The sequence below is a fragment of the Microtus ochrogaster genome, chromosome 6, assembly GCF_000317375.1.
Source record: "Microtus ochrogaster isolate Prairie Vole_2 chromosome 6, MicOch1.0, whole genome shotgun sequence".
NCBI classification, from domain to species: Eukaryota; Metazoa; Chordata; class Mammalia; order Rodentia; family Cricetidae; genus Microtus; species Microtus ochrogaster.
The window spans coordinates 87,102,883-87,116,531 of NC_022013.1; the positions used below are offsets into that span (position 1 = coordinate 87,102,883).

At 34.9% G+C, this 13,649-nt stretch overlaps 1 protein-coding gene across 4 annotated transcripts in view; it reads left to right on the plus strand.

Annotated features, from left to right (window-relative positions):
• The window catches only part of Akt3 (AKT serine/threonine kinase 3), a 235,551-nt gene that overhangs the window by 113,357 nt on the left and 108,545 nt on the right, over positions 1-13,649 (plus strand). For 3 of the 4 annotated variants that reach the window (XM_013346981.2, XM_026779835.1, XM_013346982.2), the window contains one exon: positions 9,184-9,309. The exons of the other annotated variant lie outside the window; for it this stretch is intronic. In XM_013346981.2, the coding sequence (XP_013202435.1) occupies positions 9,184-9,309 (126 nt within the window). The remainder of the gene's footprint in view (positions 1-9,183; positions 9,310-13,649) is intronic. 4 annotated transcript variants of the gene reach the window in all.

The following is a 13,649-nucleotide window of genomic DNA, read 5'->3' on the forward strand; positions in this document are numbered from 1 at the left end:
AATTCCAGAAGTCATTGTTTTTTACCGCAGCGTAGTACTCTAATGTGTATATATTCCACACTTTCTTCATCCATTCTTCCATGGAAGGGCATCTATGTTGTTTCCAGGTTCTGGCTATTACAAATAATACTGCTATGAACATAAGGACAAAAATTTCATTTTTAATAGTTGCATTTTTATGTAGTCCTTTGCAATTACAAAGTATTATAATACTTCATTGCTTTGTGAAGAATACAAAATAAAATTATTAGGATTGTTTTAAAGACATCTACAAAGTATGATAATAAGTCCAATGAGAAACCTGTTTCTTCTCCCTGAGAGACATGAACAGGCTTCCACTTACAGCTTATTTGACACCTTCACATAAAAATGCAACAGGCAGTTTTAAAGATTGCAGATGTTGTGCTATACTTAACATAATGTGCTTTCCTATATAATATTTGACTTTAAGATAGTTAAGCTATTATCATATAATGCTGCATTGTACAATATTTTTTGTTTTTGGGGATAACATTTACTTATGAAATATACTGTGGGAAGAAATCTCCCTTTTCTTCTAGGAAGCTCACGTGTTTATATTTAGTTTGTATCTATCAACAAATAACTAAATGTTTAATATGATGTGAACCATGAAATTAAACAGATATTTATGCTATTGGTAACATTAAACCCCTTTTTATCTGATGTTAAAAATGAAACCCATGACGATTTCTATTTTAGAGTACTGGTGGAGATAATTTATGGAAAGATTTAAGTTTTGTCTTTACTGAAAGGTGCCAGACTTTTTTGTGTGTTGTGTAACAAAATTTATTAGGATTGTATGTGTGTATGTGTGTGCATGTGCATATGCACACACATACATACATGTATGCTTGCAAAAGTATGAGAGTTGGCATCTGTGTTTGCAGGTGAATACATATTTGTAAGCATGTGAGTATGGAGGCTAACGGCTAAAGTCAGCTGCCTCCTCCTGTTACTCTCTGCCTTATATACTGAGGCAGGGTTTCTCTCTTGAACCCAGAACGTGCCGATTCTGCTAGTCTAGCCATATTGTTCCAGGGATCTCCTGCCTCTACCTCGCACATGCTCGGATTACAGCCTGAAATTTCTATAGGTTCTGGGGATCTAAACTCTTGTGGTCAGGCTTGCACAGCAAGTGCCTTTGCCTGCTGAGCCATCTCCTAAGCTCCTAGAAATTCTTAAAATATCATTTATGTTTATCAGTTCATAAAAATTGTTCATTAAAGAGCAGGGAGGGAGGCTAAAGCTAGAGGATTGCTGAGCTTAGTTCAAGACAAGCCTGGACGGTATAAGAAAATCCCATCAATAAAGGAAAAAAGTTGTGAAAGCTCTGAGACTGCTGTTTGCCTTTCTGCTATTTTATCTTTGTCTTCAAGAAGTAGTATGATTTAAACTGATGCTGTAGTTAGATACTGCATATTGCATAGTTCTCGTTCTCTCTCTGTCTCTGTCTCTCTCTGTCTCCGCCCCCCCCCCCTTGGTTAGTAACAGTATTTCACTGCTAGAGATAACTATTGTGTTTAAAAGCATGCACTACCCTTGAGAGGATTGCAGTTTGGTTTCTAACACTCCTGTCAATATGTGCTGGACTCTGGGGGTATCTGCAGTCACTATACATATACCCGCCCCACATATGGATTAAAATAATAAAAAGAAATATTAAAAATATTTATATACCTGTCACTAGTTTGAAAGACTTTTGTTGATGATATATACTTATTAATGTTTTATGTTTAAGTGAATATACCTAAATAAGTACATTGCTAATTATGAATCAGTTAGCAATGATTCTGTTTAGTGACAAAATCTAATACCTAATCTATGACAAGAAATATTTTAAGAGTTTCTATATTATGTCCTTACATAATTTGAGTAGGTACAATGTTGATTTTCCTTTTCCAATTGAGATGTGAAAAGGGTAAATTCTCTTAGCTAAGCAGTGGCATGATCACAATTTACATCTAAGTTGTGTGCTCCCAGAGTCTTGCTCCAAACCATTACATTACAGTTTTTCCTTAGTTTTTTTCTCTTTGAAGACAGTTTTACTGTGTAACTCAGAATGACCTCAAATATTCATGCAATCCGGCCTCGGCCTCTAGCGTGTAAATTACAGCTGTGTGCCAGTATGCCTGGCCACTGAGAGAATGATGAAATAGAGTAGATATTCAAAAAAATTCCTAAAGCCTAACTTGAGAAGTTTGATTAGCTTTTATTGTTTGTTTGTTTTTGTTATTTATTTAAAGCAGTCTTTTCTCATTTCATGTACTAATCCCAGTTCCCTCTACTTTCCCTCCTGCTCCCCGCCATTTTCCAACCCTTCCCCCCATTTACTCCTCAAAGAGGGTAAGGCTTCTCTCATGGGAGTCAACAAAGTCTGACACATCACTTTGAGGCAGAATCAAGCCTCCCTCTCCCCATCTAGGCTGAGCGAAGTATCCTTCCAAAGAGAATGGGCTCAAAAAACCAGTTCAAGCACTAGGAATAAATCCTGGTCTCACTGCCAGTAGCCCCCACAGACTTCCCCAGCAACAGAACTGTCATCCACAATCAGTGGGCCTGGTTTGGGCCTTTGCAGGTTCCCCAGCTGTCAGTCCAGAGTCAGTGAACTCCTACTAGCTCAGGTCAGCTGTTTCTGTGGGTATCCCCATCATGGTCTTGACCCCTTTGCTCATATTACGGCTCCCCCCTCTCTTTGAGTGTGTTCTGGGAGCTAGGCCCAGTGGATCTCTGTGCCTGCTTCCATCAGTTGCTGAATGAAGTTTGTGTGGTGACTATTAAAGTAGTTATCAGTTATCAAGAGACTAGCAAGAAACTTGACACTAGGGTAATTCCCAGGAATTCACAAGGGTGAACCCAGCTAAGACCCTAAACAATAGTGGAGAGTCGGTACCTGAACTGGCTTTATCCTGTAATCAGATTGATGAGTATCTCATCATTGATAACCTTTTTAATTCTTGATACATCTAATAGGAGTGACCACTGGAGTCCTAAGCAGCAATATATCATATGTATATTTTAATAATTTAAGGTTATTCACTGTTAGTAATTAGGGTCTTTGATTTCTGTGGGGAAAATATGAAATAAATTCATATCCCATCTTATAACATCCAATGTTATAAGTAGAATATTTTTAATATAATTTTTGTATAATTCTAAATGGTTGTTTTATGAGATTTGTGAAAAAAATAGAGCCATAATCATATCAAATATGGGCTGGATTATGTCTATATTTGTTTTAACAATGTCAAAATTATTTTAACTTGTTATTATATCTTAGTAGCCTAGTTTATATTAGAATAGACTTGAGGATAGGTTTCCTATATATGAGTATTTATATAGTGTTCTCCACTGGCACATCTTTCTTCTTGCATCTGACTTTCTGCTTCTCATAGCCTAGAGCTATTGTCAAGTTCTTCAATACAACCTAACATTAAGACAGAATCATGTATTTATGACCTCATTATAACAACAAAATTTTTGTCACAGTCATGGAGACCAGAGCATAGAAAATAAGACAATGAGCAGGGGTCTTTTTCCTTCAAAGGCTTTAGGAGAAAATCTGTTGTTCTTCTAGTTCCTGGAATCTTATGCCGAATCATCTGTCCTTGTTCCTATGATCACCTGCCTCCTCCTTTGCTCCATATGTCATGTTTACTCTTCTGTCAAACATTTTAAATTTGATATGGGGCTCCCCCAGATAATCCAGGAGAAGCTGTTCTAAAAATCTTTACCCTCCGTTCTTTGAAAATGAGACGATGCTTTCTTCTGCAATACAAGGTAATATTTACAAGTTCCACAGATCAGGATTTATACCTCTTTTGTAAAGCTATCATTTAGCACATTACAAACCCCAAAACAACAGAATCCTTTTTGGGAAATTGGAAGATCATACATGGAGTTGTAGTATAATATTGATAATAAAGCTGAGAAATCCTTTTGCCTTAATAATGTATAGTAAAATTCATTACTTATGTGGTCATGCTGCTTTTGGTATAAACAAATCTTGGCAGTTGGTTGTGCAAAAAAATTGCCATAGCCGGGCAGTGGTTGTGCACACTTTCACCCAGCACTTGGGAGGCAGAGGCAGGCGGATCTCTGTGAGTTTAAGGCCAGCCTGGTCTATAAGAGCTAGTTCCAGGACAGGTTCCAAAGCTACAGAGAAATTCTGTCTTGAAAAACCAAAAATTTTTTTCCCGTAATTATATATATTATACTTGACTTGATAACAACTTGATGGGTATTGGTATATTTTTCAATAATATGCTTTTAATCATTTTTAAAGTCACTTCTAATTAATTAAAAAATGCACACTGTAAAATAGTACAATTTCTTTGGTCACCAGTAATGTTTGTTTATTTATCCTGGCTTTCAATTGCACCATTTCTTCTTGGTCTTGATGTAATCTTATGTTTTGTTCATTTTAACTCTAGGGACAATAGACTACACACACACACACACACACACATACACACACAATACACACAGGCGCAGGGATTAGCTATGTGGTAGACTGTATGATCTAGATTTGTATGCTAACCACATAATGACAAAATTAGCTAAGGACGTGTAACAGAGATCGTATCTGACAATAGGCAAAGCCTGACTGTGTCGGTTGGTAACAATGGATTTCAAAGTAGATAGAACCTGTAGTCAGAGAGGGTAAGCAAGAAGCAGCAGCACATGGTCTAGTAGATAAGACGTTAGGAAAAGGTTGGGCTGGAAATTTTATCCCTTTCTTCTTACAGTGTTAATTGAAGGCATATCAGGAGAGTTCCTTTAAAATTTGAATGCTTATTAGTGCGTGACCCTAGAAAAATTTCTTGTTTTTTTTTTTTGAAATTTTGTTTCAGTCATAAAGAAGCTGTCTCCTAAATTAGTTGAAATTTATGAGCATAAATAAAAAAGAAAGATAATTTGGGTTTGATGTATTGAGTATGAGCTTAAATGCAAATATTATCTTTAAAAATAAGATTATGGATCTGGGTAGTGGTGGCACACGTCTTTAATCCCAACACTCAGGGAGGCAGAGGCAGGGGGATCTCTAAATTTGAGAAACCCTATCTTGAAAAACCAAAATAATAATAATAATAATAATAATAATAATAATAATAATAATAATAATAAATGGGCACTGTGAAGATGGCTTAGTCTGTACAGCACTTGATATATAAACAAAAGGACTTGAGTTCAGATCCTCAGCATCCATGTTAAGAGCTGGGTGCAGTGGTTCAGACCTACAATCCCAGTATTTGGGTTGCAGAGACAGAAGGAATTAGCCTTCTCTCTTGCTGGCCTTCATGTACACTCTGATCATATGCACGCATGCACGTATTCGTGCGCGCACCCACACCCACTCCCTACAAACAAAAGCCTTATGGATGGTTGTTAGCAGCTTATATTTAGGATTGATTACAGAAATAGTTCTTTTGTTCTAGGCATATAGCTCCTTAAAATCTTAGATGTTTTGTTTCTACTTCATTTGAGCAGTCTTGTGGTACCTTCTTTATCTTAACTCTCATTGCTGAAAAAACTGCAATGGTGACAGAGGTATCCAGTTATTTTTCCAAGATCAGCTAGAAAAAAACCCAGTTGGGAATTCTTAGGCTATAGGAATACTTTTACCAAAATAGTGCCATTGTTTCAGGCTAGGAATCTTTTCCTCTATATTGGGCCTTACAAAGTGGCTTTTTTTTTTTTTTTAAATTTACTCATGTTTGTTGAGTTTGTGTTCTCTGTAAGAATCGATCTTCTTGGAATCGTTCTTGGAACTAGAAAAGGTGTATTTAAAAAGGTCAATACACCGTGCTGAAATATGAATTTTTCTTCAGAACTTTTGTGGGAACCTGTAAAAGAGATTTTTTTTGTTCCCTACTCTGCCTCCCAGAAAATATTTATCACCCTTCTCCAGGCGTTTATAAGGCATACTGAAATCTGGTGGAATACTGACTAAGGTCTGTGAAGTTAGAATTTTTTTCTTTCTCTTTGGTGGTAGGGGATGGGTTCCAACTTGTGTTTTCAGCACCTAGAATTAAGTAAGCGACTGAATAACGATACTGCAAGTTCATTCTTATTTTAGATAGAAAATGACAGGAAAACAGAAAGCAAATTAGGAATCTTGATTGAAAATTGACACTAACTCTTAGTTTAGTGGCTAGTTCAGTTGCTGATTATGTGAATCAATTAAAGCTATTAATAAAATATTTTGAAGAATACTGCATACTTTATTAGTGGAAGAGAGATTTTTTTCTTTTCCATTTTTTCCTTTGGTATACTTAACTTTATTCCTGACTGGATATAATGCATTTTTCTTAAAGAATGTATAATAGATTCATTGTTCACAAAACTTTTGATAGCTATAAGACCTACTGTAAGTCACATCAGATTTTTTAAATTCTAAAGATACCTTAATTTAAAAGATAAAGGTATTTGTGTTTTTTTTAAAAATATCTGAACATGTAAATTTAGGTTTAGAAATAAAATTTTGATTTTTTAAAGTTTTATATTTCCATATAAGTCTCTCAGTTCAGTTTTGCATGAGAAGAAATGATTCTGTTTTATGATTTGATCTTTCAATATTTTTCAAATGTATTTGTTTTATTTTATCTTTGGTATGATTATGAAATTATCACTTGCTATTCATAGACATATTGCTTTAGCATAAATCTGTTCTTGCTAGTAATAGCCTTTGGAACCTAAATGCTGCATCATTAATTGGGGATTTAACACCTTACAATGTAAAATTATATAGGAATGCATAACTAAATATATAAGAATCAAATAATGAGGACAGTCAACAAAGGAACTGCTTTATGTTTTTTAATAGGAATTGTGAATTTAGATACTTTGATTTTATAAATTTAAATTATATAGTTGCTAAAAATAGAACTTTTATTTTTTATAGTAAAAGTGGAGAGGGTATCAGGTATGTGTGTGTTTGTGTATGCATGTGTTGAAACTTTTTTTATCTACCTGTATACATGTGTCAAATATATGTATCTCTCATTTATTTAATGTGACTACCAGTCAAGTGTTATTAAGTAGGGGGTTCTAGAGTATATCACTGCAAGAAAGAAATACTGGCAGTTTTTGTTAGAATAATGAAAATGAGCTCCAAGAACAAAGATTAGAATTTTGAAAATATGTCCACTATCATGAGCTTTGAATCTTCCCAGTACTTTAAAAAGAGATTTTTAAAAAATGAAATCAGTTAATGGTAACAAATACAACTAACTATATAAGGTGTTTCAACTATGAAAGCTGAACTGCTGAAGTCAATAAACCAATCTTTTTATGATTAATGCATATTTTTAAAATTGTGTACAGTGTACAAGAGTTATTCAAGGTGAAATCTGAGTAAATGGGAATTCACTTATTGATAAAGTTGCAAATTTCATATCACCATTAATATTTTAGAAACAATCCCTTATTTTGCATTCCAGTGTAGTATCCAATACTACTATTTTCTGAGCCAGCATGGGGGCATACACTTGTAATCCTAGCACTGCCCATAGCTGTATCAATAGTCTTTCTTTTTCAGTTACCTGATTTCATTTTCTTCTTACGTTTCAACTATAACAACATACTTTAATAGATTAAATGCATTAGTAGAAAATAATTCCAGTAAAGTTGTATTTAAGAGATAGTTTTTTTTTTTTTAAAAAGCTATACAGTGCTATTTATTCTTCCTACTAAAAGACAGGATATAGCTTTAAACTTGTGGTCCTAGTGCTGGGATTACATGTACATGACACCACACTGGCTCATAAAATAGGTTTTTAATGTATATATGTTACATTAAATGTAATGAGTTGGTTTTGTTTTGTTTTTGAGACAGGATCTCACTATGTATCCCTGTTTGTCCTGGAACTCTCTTTGTAGACCAGGCTGACTTTGAATTCACTGAGATCCATTTTACCTCTGCCTCTGTAACCCTCTCCTCTGCTTTTTCTTCTTCCTCTTCCCCCCTTTTCTTTCCTTACTCACTCACTCTGCCCCCACCACCACCCAGTCTTGCTTTGTAGCTCTGGAAGGTCTGGAATTTATGTTGTTACTCCTGCTTCAGCTTCCTCAAGTGTTAAGACAACAAGTGTGAACGAACTGCTGTCCCTGGTTTCCTATTAAGTTGTTAAGGTGTCATGGAATCACCTCTGCTGTTTCAAATTTGAGCATATTTTGGTAGATAGGTAGGAGCAAATATGTACATCTAATAAGTGTACATTCATCTACTATTAGTTATGCTCTGTAACGGCTGTATGTTTCTATATGTAAGTTTGATGTGGTTTTGAGCTTTATTCATGTTTTTTCATTTTTGTGACTTGTTCATCGCATGTGTGAAAAGGTTATTTTCCTAGTAAGAGGAAGTTAAGGTTAATATTTATCATGGAAATACACCCTATAATCGTCCTGTACCCTGGAGGCTGAGGCAAGAAAATTGAGAGTTTGAAGCAACTTGGTCTATATAACAGTGAGACTCTGTCTTAAAAATTAAAAGGAATTACTCTTCCCCCCCCTTTTTTTTAACCGTTTTCCTTATTTATTTTTTTTTAATTTTTTTTATTATTTTTTTGGTTTTTCGAGACAGGGTTTCTCTGTAGCTTTGGAGCCTGTCCTGGAACTCCCTTGGTAGACCAGGCTGGCCTCGAACTCACAGAGATCCGCCTGCCTCTGCCTCCCGAGTGCTGGGATTACAGGCGTGCGCCACCACCGCCCGGCCTACTCTTCCCCCTTTTTTGAAAAACAAAAAGTATTATTATTGGTCATGAAGATGGAACATACATTTCACACTGTGATTATGATGTGTTTTCCCCTGAAATTCATAAATATATTGTGGGTTATTCACCAGTGCTTTTTAAAATGGCTGAAAATATGCTATAACAGCTGTCTGATAAAGTAAAAAAAATGAACAAAATGTGTCTTCAGGTGAATGATTTTCTGAAGGAGAAATGATGCAGATGAGTAATCAAAGTATTAAATTATTAAAAACAACTAACTGTTTTGGTTTTTACTGAATCTTAATTATAGACTTTCTTTTGTAAGTCAAGTTAAAAAAATTGCCTCACTAAAATTTTGAAGGCCACTGTTCAGGACATGTTATATCATAATTTACTTGTTACACAAAAGTGACTTCATTTTTTGGCATTAATGTATGCTTTCTTCATGTAGGAGAATATATAAAAAATTGGAGGCCAAGATATTTCCTTTTGAAGACAGATGGTTCATTCATAGGCTATAAAGAGAAACCTCAAGATGTGGACTTACCTTATCCCCTCAACAACTTTTCTGTAGCAAGTAAGTATATAACAATTGTTAATTCATCTTGGGTTCATTTATTTGCATGGCTTTATGTGTCATATGTGTTAATGTATCTGAAAAACCAGTACAAAAGTTTAGGTTTACATTTAATTCCAAAGAAATTATAAACTCTGCAAGAATTTTCATCTCTTTTTAAGATAGAGACTTCAGTCTTATGCAGTGCGATATAGTTTTATTATTTTTATATTTAGAGTTTGAATATGAAAAATATAATTGCCCAACTATGTGTCTTATGTTTTTCATTATAAAATAAACATAAGGAACTGTAAAATTGGGCCTAATATCTTATGCTATTTACTACATTTCCTCCAGAATTCCGTTGCAGTGTTTGGTTGGTTGATTGATTATATAAATGTTTTCTATTAGAAATCATTTTCTAAAATTATTTTATATTTTTAGTTATAGTTGTATTTATTAATAGCTAACAAAATGACTATGATAATATTAACATTGATTATTTTTATACTTATTTTTATGTTATGACCAAGCTCTTAAATGGCTTATACTTACTGATCCAATAAAAGGATCTTGCTGTGCTAATTTAGATAGAGCATTTTTTAAGTTCAAATTTGAGTATGTAAGAACTAGGTAGAGATAAAAATTTTAAGTAGACAATCTCCTGTACTCTGTTTTAATTGGATTTTATCTGTTAGATATAGTTGAAAAAAATTGGAGGTAAAACTGAAGTTTATAAACATAATTATAAACCTTATAAATCTTATAAAGAAAATCTCATAAAACATTTAAGTATTACAAAATTAATTTTACCTTATAGGAACTTCAAACTTTATTTTATCTAAAAGTTTTTATATACAACATGTTTTGATCATGTCCGTTGCCCTCTTGGATATGTCTTCCAGATCCTCCCTGAGAACTAATTTGAAACCCTCTTCATTCATGTCAGGAAATTTTCTTGTGGATTTTTTTTTATTTTTGAAATGAAAGCTCCCTGTCATGATATAAATTATACATGCACATTTTTGTATGTGCTTGTACATGTGTGTATTAAGGAAAACAGCCTTTTCAGCATCAAAACATGTTCATTATATATTAATTGCTCTACTAAGAAAGAAATTATTTTAAATCATTTTGACAATTTGAACAGTATCTTTTGAGTTTTTAAGTTGTTTTAAGATATGTATTTTCAGTCTAAAGGTATTTTGGTTGAACAGTTGTTTATTAAGGTGATAGAAATTAATCTTTTAAGCAGTTTCCATGTACTGCCTAAATAGTTTGTTTGTTTTACGAGCAGTTCTATTGGTTTGTCTGAAATAATTTCTGAAAGTGCAGAAAAATCTCTATCTGCTGATCAAAATGCAGCATTTTTTGACCTTATGAAATTTCACACCCCAACAAGTTTTAAAGACATACTGTATGTCACAGTCTGCCAACATCTGCTCTCACACTTCCACTGGCAGAGGCTGAAATGAATGTGTACTGTGGAAAGAGATCCTATTTAGTGACTGACAGCTTTTCCACAGAATAAATAGCGGTTGACATCTGTAATTTTTACTTGCACAACCAAATACTTGTTGGTACTTGACTTTCACAGGTAAAGTTGTAGTTGAACCCCAAATTTTCAGGATTATTACCTTAGATCTTATTATGACTCCATCATTTAATTTTTTTTAATTTGTAAGGCTTTACGGTAACCTTAAATTATATACATAATTAAGGAAATAATACCTTAATTGAAAGGACATGAATGAAAGAAAAGGTCCTAATTTCAACTTTGGCACATGCCCCGAGTGTGTTTAGAAGCAAATCTATTTTTTTTTGCATTTAAAAGTATTTATTTTATTTTTATTTTTATTGAAAAAATTTCTGCCTCCTCCCCGCCTCCCATTTTCTCTCCCTCCACCCACTCCTTCCCCCCTGCCCCTACTCCTTTCCCTCTCTCTCTCCAGTCATTTTTTTAAACTCTGATCGGAACACTTCCCTCATCAGCATCCTGGACTTGGTAAGGTAGAGTTTAAGCAGGCCCATGAAGATTAAGTAAATAAAAACTAATTCAAACAAAGGAGGAGGTATTAAAGGCAGAGAGTGACAATTTTTTTTTTGAGACATTGTTCAGGAAAAAACCCTGCACACCCTATTTTCTTTGGCTGATAGTTCTTTACTTGCCTTGGCCTACATTGCAGTATTGTTCTCAAAGAGGCTGGAGAGATGGCGCAACAGCTAATAGTACTTGTTGACTATGGCTCACAGCCATCTGAAACTGATTCCAGGGGATCTGACACCCTCTTCTGGCCTCCATGAGCACCTTCATGCATGGGGAACACATTCAGATAAGCAGGCGGACACATATGAACATAAATAAAAATAAATTTTAAAATTTAAAAGAATTTGACTAGCTTAGTATTTCTCAGATATATTAGAAATACTATATTTTCCGTTGATAGCTACAATTGGAGTCCCCTATTCTTTTACTAATTAAAAAATGTTCCTTCATGAGCTGGCTTGGGAGATGGGTCAGTTGATTTATCGGCTTTCTGTGCTGAAATGAGTGCCTGAGTTTGAAATGAGGGCCCAGCCACCCTCTAAAACAGGTGCAGCAGAGCATGCCTTTATTCTAAGTCTCCAGTGGCAGGGACAAGCTGCTTCATGGAGCTCATGGCTTGGTCAACCAGCCTAATCAGTGTGCTCCAGGTTTAGTGGTGGATTACTTCAAAAGTAGTCTGGCCATCACACATATGTGCACACACAAGTGCTAATATGTACATATATGTGGACTTAAGTACAGTTTCACAGAAACAGGCTTTTTACTCATTTGAAAAAAAAATTTTAAAAAACTTGAAAGATTTAATTTTTTTTTCTCTCCAATCTTATATTTGGTTTTCATCCCTTCTTCATAACATTGCCCAGGCTAGGGGTATATCTCAGTAGTAGAGTACATGTTTAGCATACATAAGACCCTGGGTTTGAGCCTGGTGTTGGTTATGTACACCTTTTTTTTTTAATTTTTTTTTATTTTAACCCTAGCGCCTAGGAGGCAGAGGCAGGTGGATCTCTGAATTAGAGGCCAGCCTGGTCTACAAAGTGAGTTTCAGGACAGCTAGAACTGTAACAAAGAGACACCCTCTCTTGAAAAACAAATAAATGAACAAACAAAAAGACTGGGTTTAGTTCCCTAGTATATGAAAAAAAAATTTTCAAAATCCTTCTATTTTCAGTGATTCCATTTTTTTTTCTTTAAGGATTTCTTTTTATGCACATGAGTGCTCTATCTGCATGTACACCTGCATGCCAGAAGAAGGGATCAGATCACTCTAGGCAACTGTGAGCCACCATGTGTTGATGGGAATTGAACTCAGGAAGAACAGCCAGTGCTTTTAATGACTGAATCACCTCTCCATCCCCTAATTCTACTTCTTAACTGCTGTATCTAACTGCTTCTCTTCTCTATCTCATCGAAACCAGTTTTGCTGATTTTTTCAGTGGTTACCTCATATCTAATGGAGGGAGGAGAGTAAACATTTTTTCTTCCTATATTGAGTTAATGGCTAAGGACTCTATAAACTCTATAAAAGAAAAGCATACACATACATTTTTTTCAGCATTGATTTTTGTCTAGACTTTAGAAACTAAGACTCAAAGAAGACTTGTATGTTTTTGTGTTTTGGGTCCCCCACTAAAGTTTCACTGTATAGCTTTGATTGGTCTGGAACTTTCTATGTAGGCTAGGCTGACTTCATACTGACAGAGATCTTCTTCCCTTGGCATCCCCAGCGATGGAATTCAAGGCATGTGGATTAATGAAGAGGTAGATAATCATGGGGAAATATGACTGAGAATATGGATTATAATAATGGTAATAGGTTGGGGAGACCTGAGCAAGGCCTGTGTGTTGAGAACTGCATAGATGAGGATATTTCCCTAGGAATAGGAATGGTACTTGTTAGAGGAGGAGCTAAGACCTGCTGCACAGGAGACTCAGCAAGTCTTTACTAGGTTAATGACTCGTTCAGGGGAAATGGGATGGGCATGAGAACATGGAATGTGACTTTCTTGCTTTACTTTTTCCTTAAATACCGAGGTAAAAACCCCTCATTAAGCTTAAACTTAATTTTCAGTTTTAATTTGTTTTCTAGATTGGCATAGAGACCGCATTTTATCTGCTGACCAAGATTTGAGATCGTCTTTTCCTCTGTGTTGTGTGGTTTCTCTGTGTCCTTGTGTTTTCCTTTGCATTGTGGATAATTTGTGTGCAGTAAAGTATATAGTATTTAAGAAACCTCTGGCTCAGGACTTGATCACATTTTTCCTGAACTTGTAGCTACAAACTGTCCACCTTATTCCCATAGTTACAAACTGTC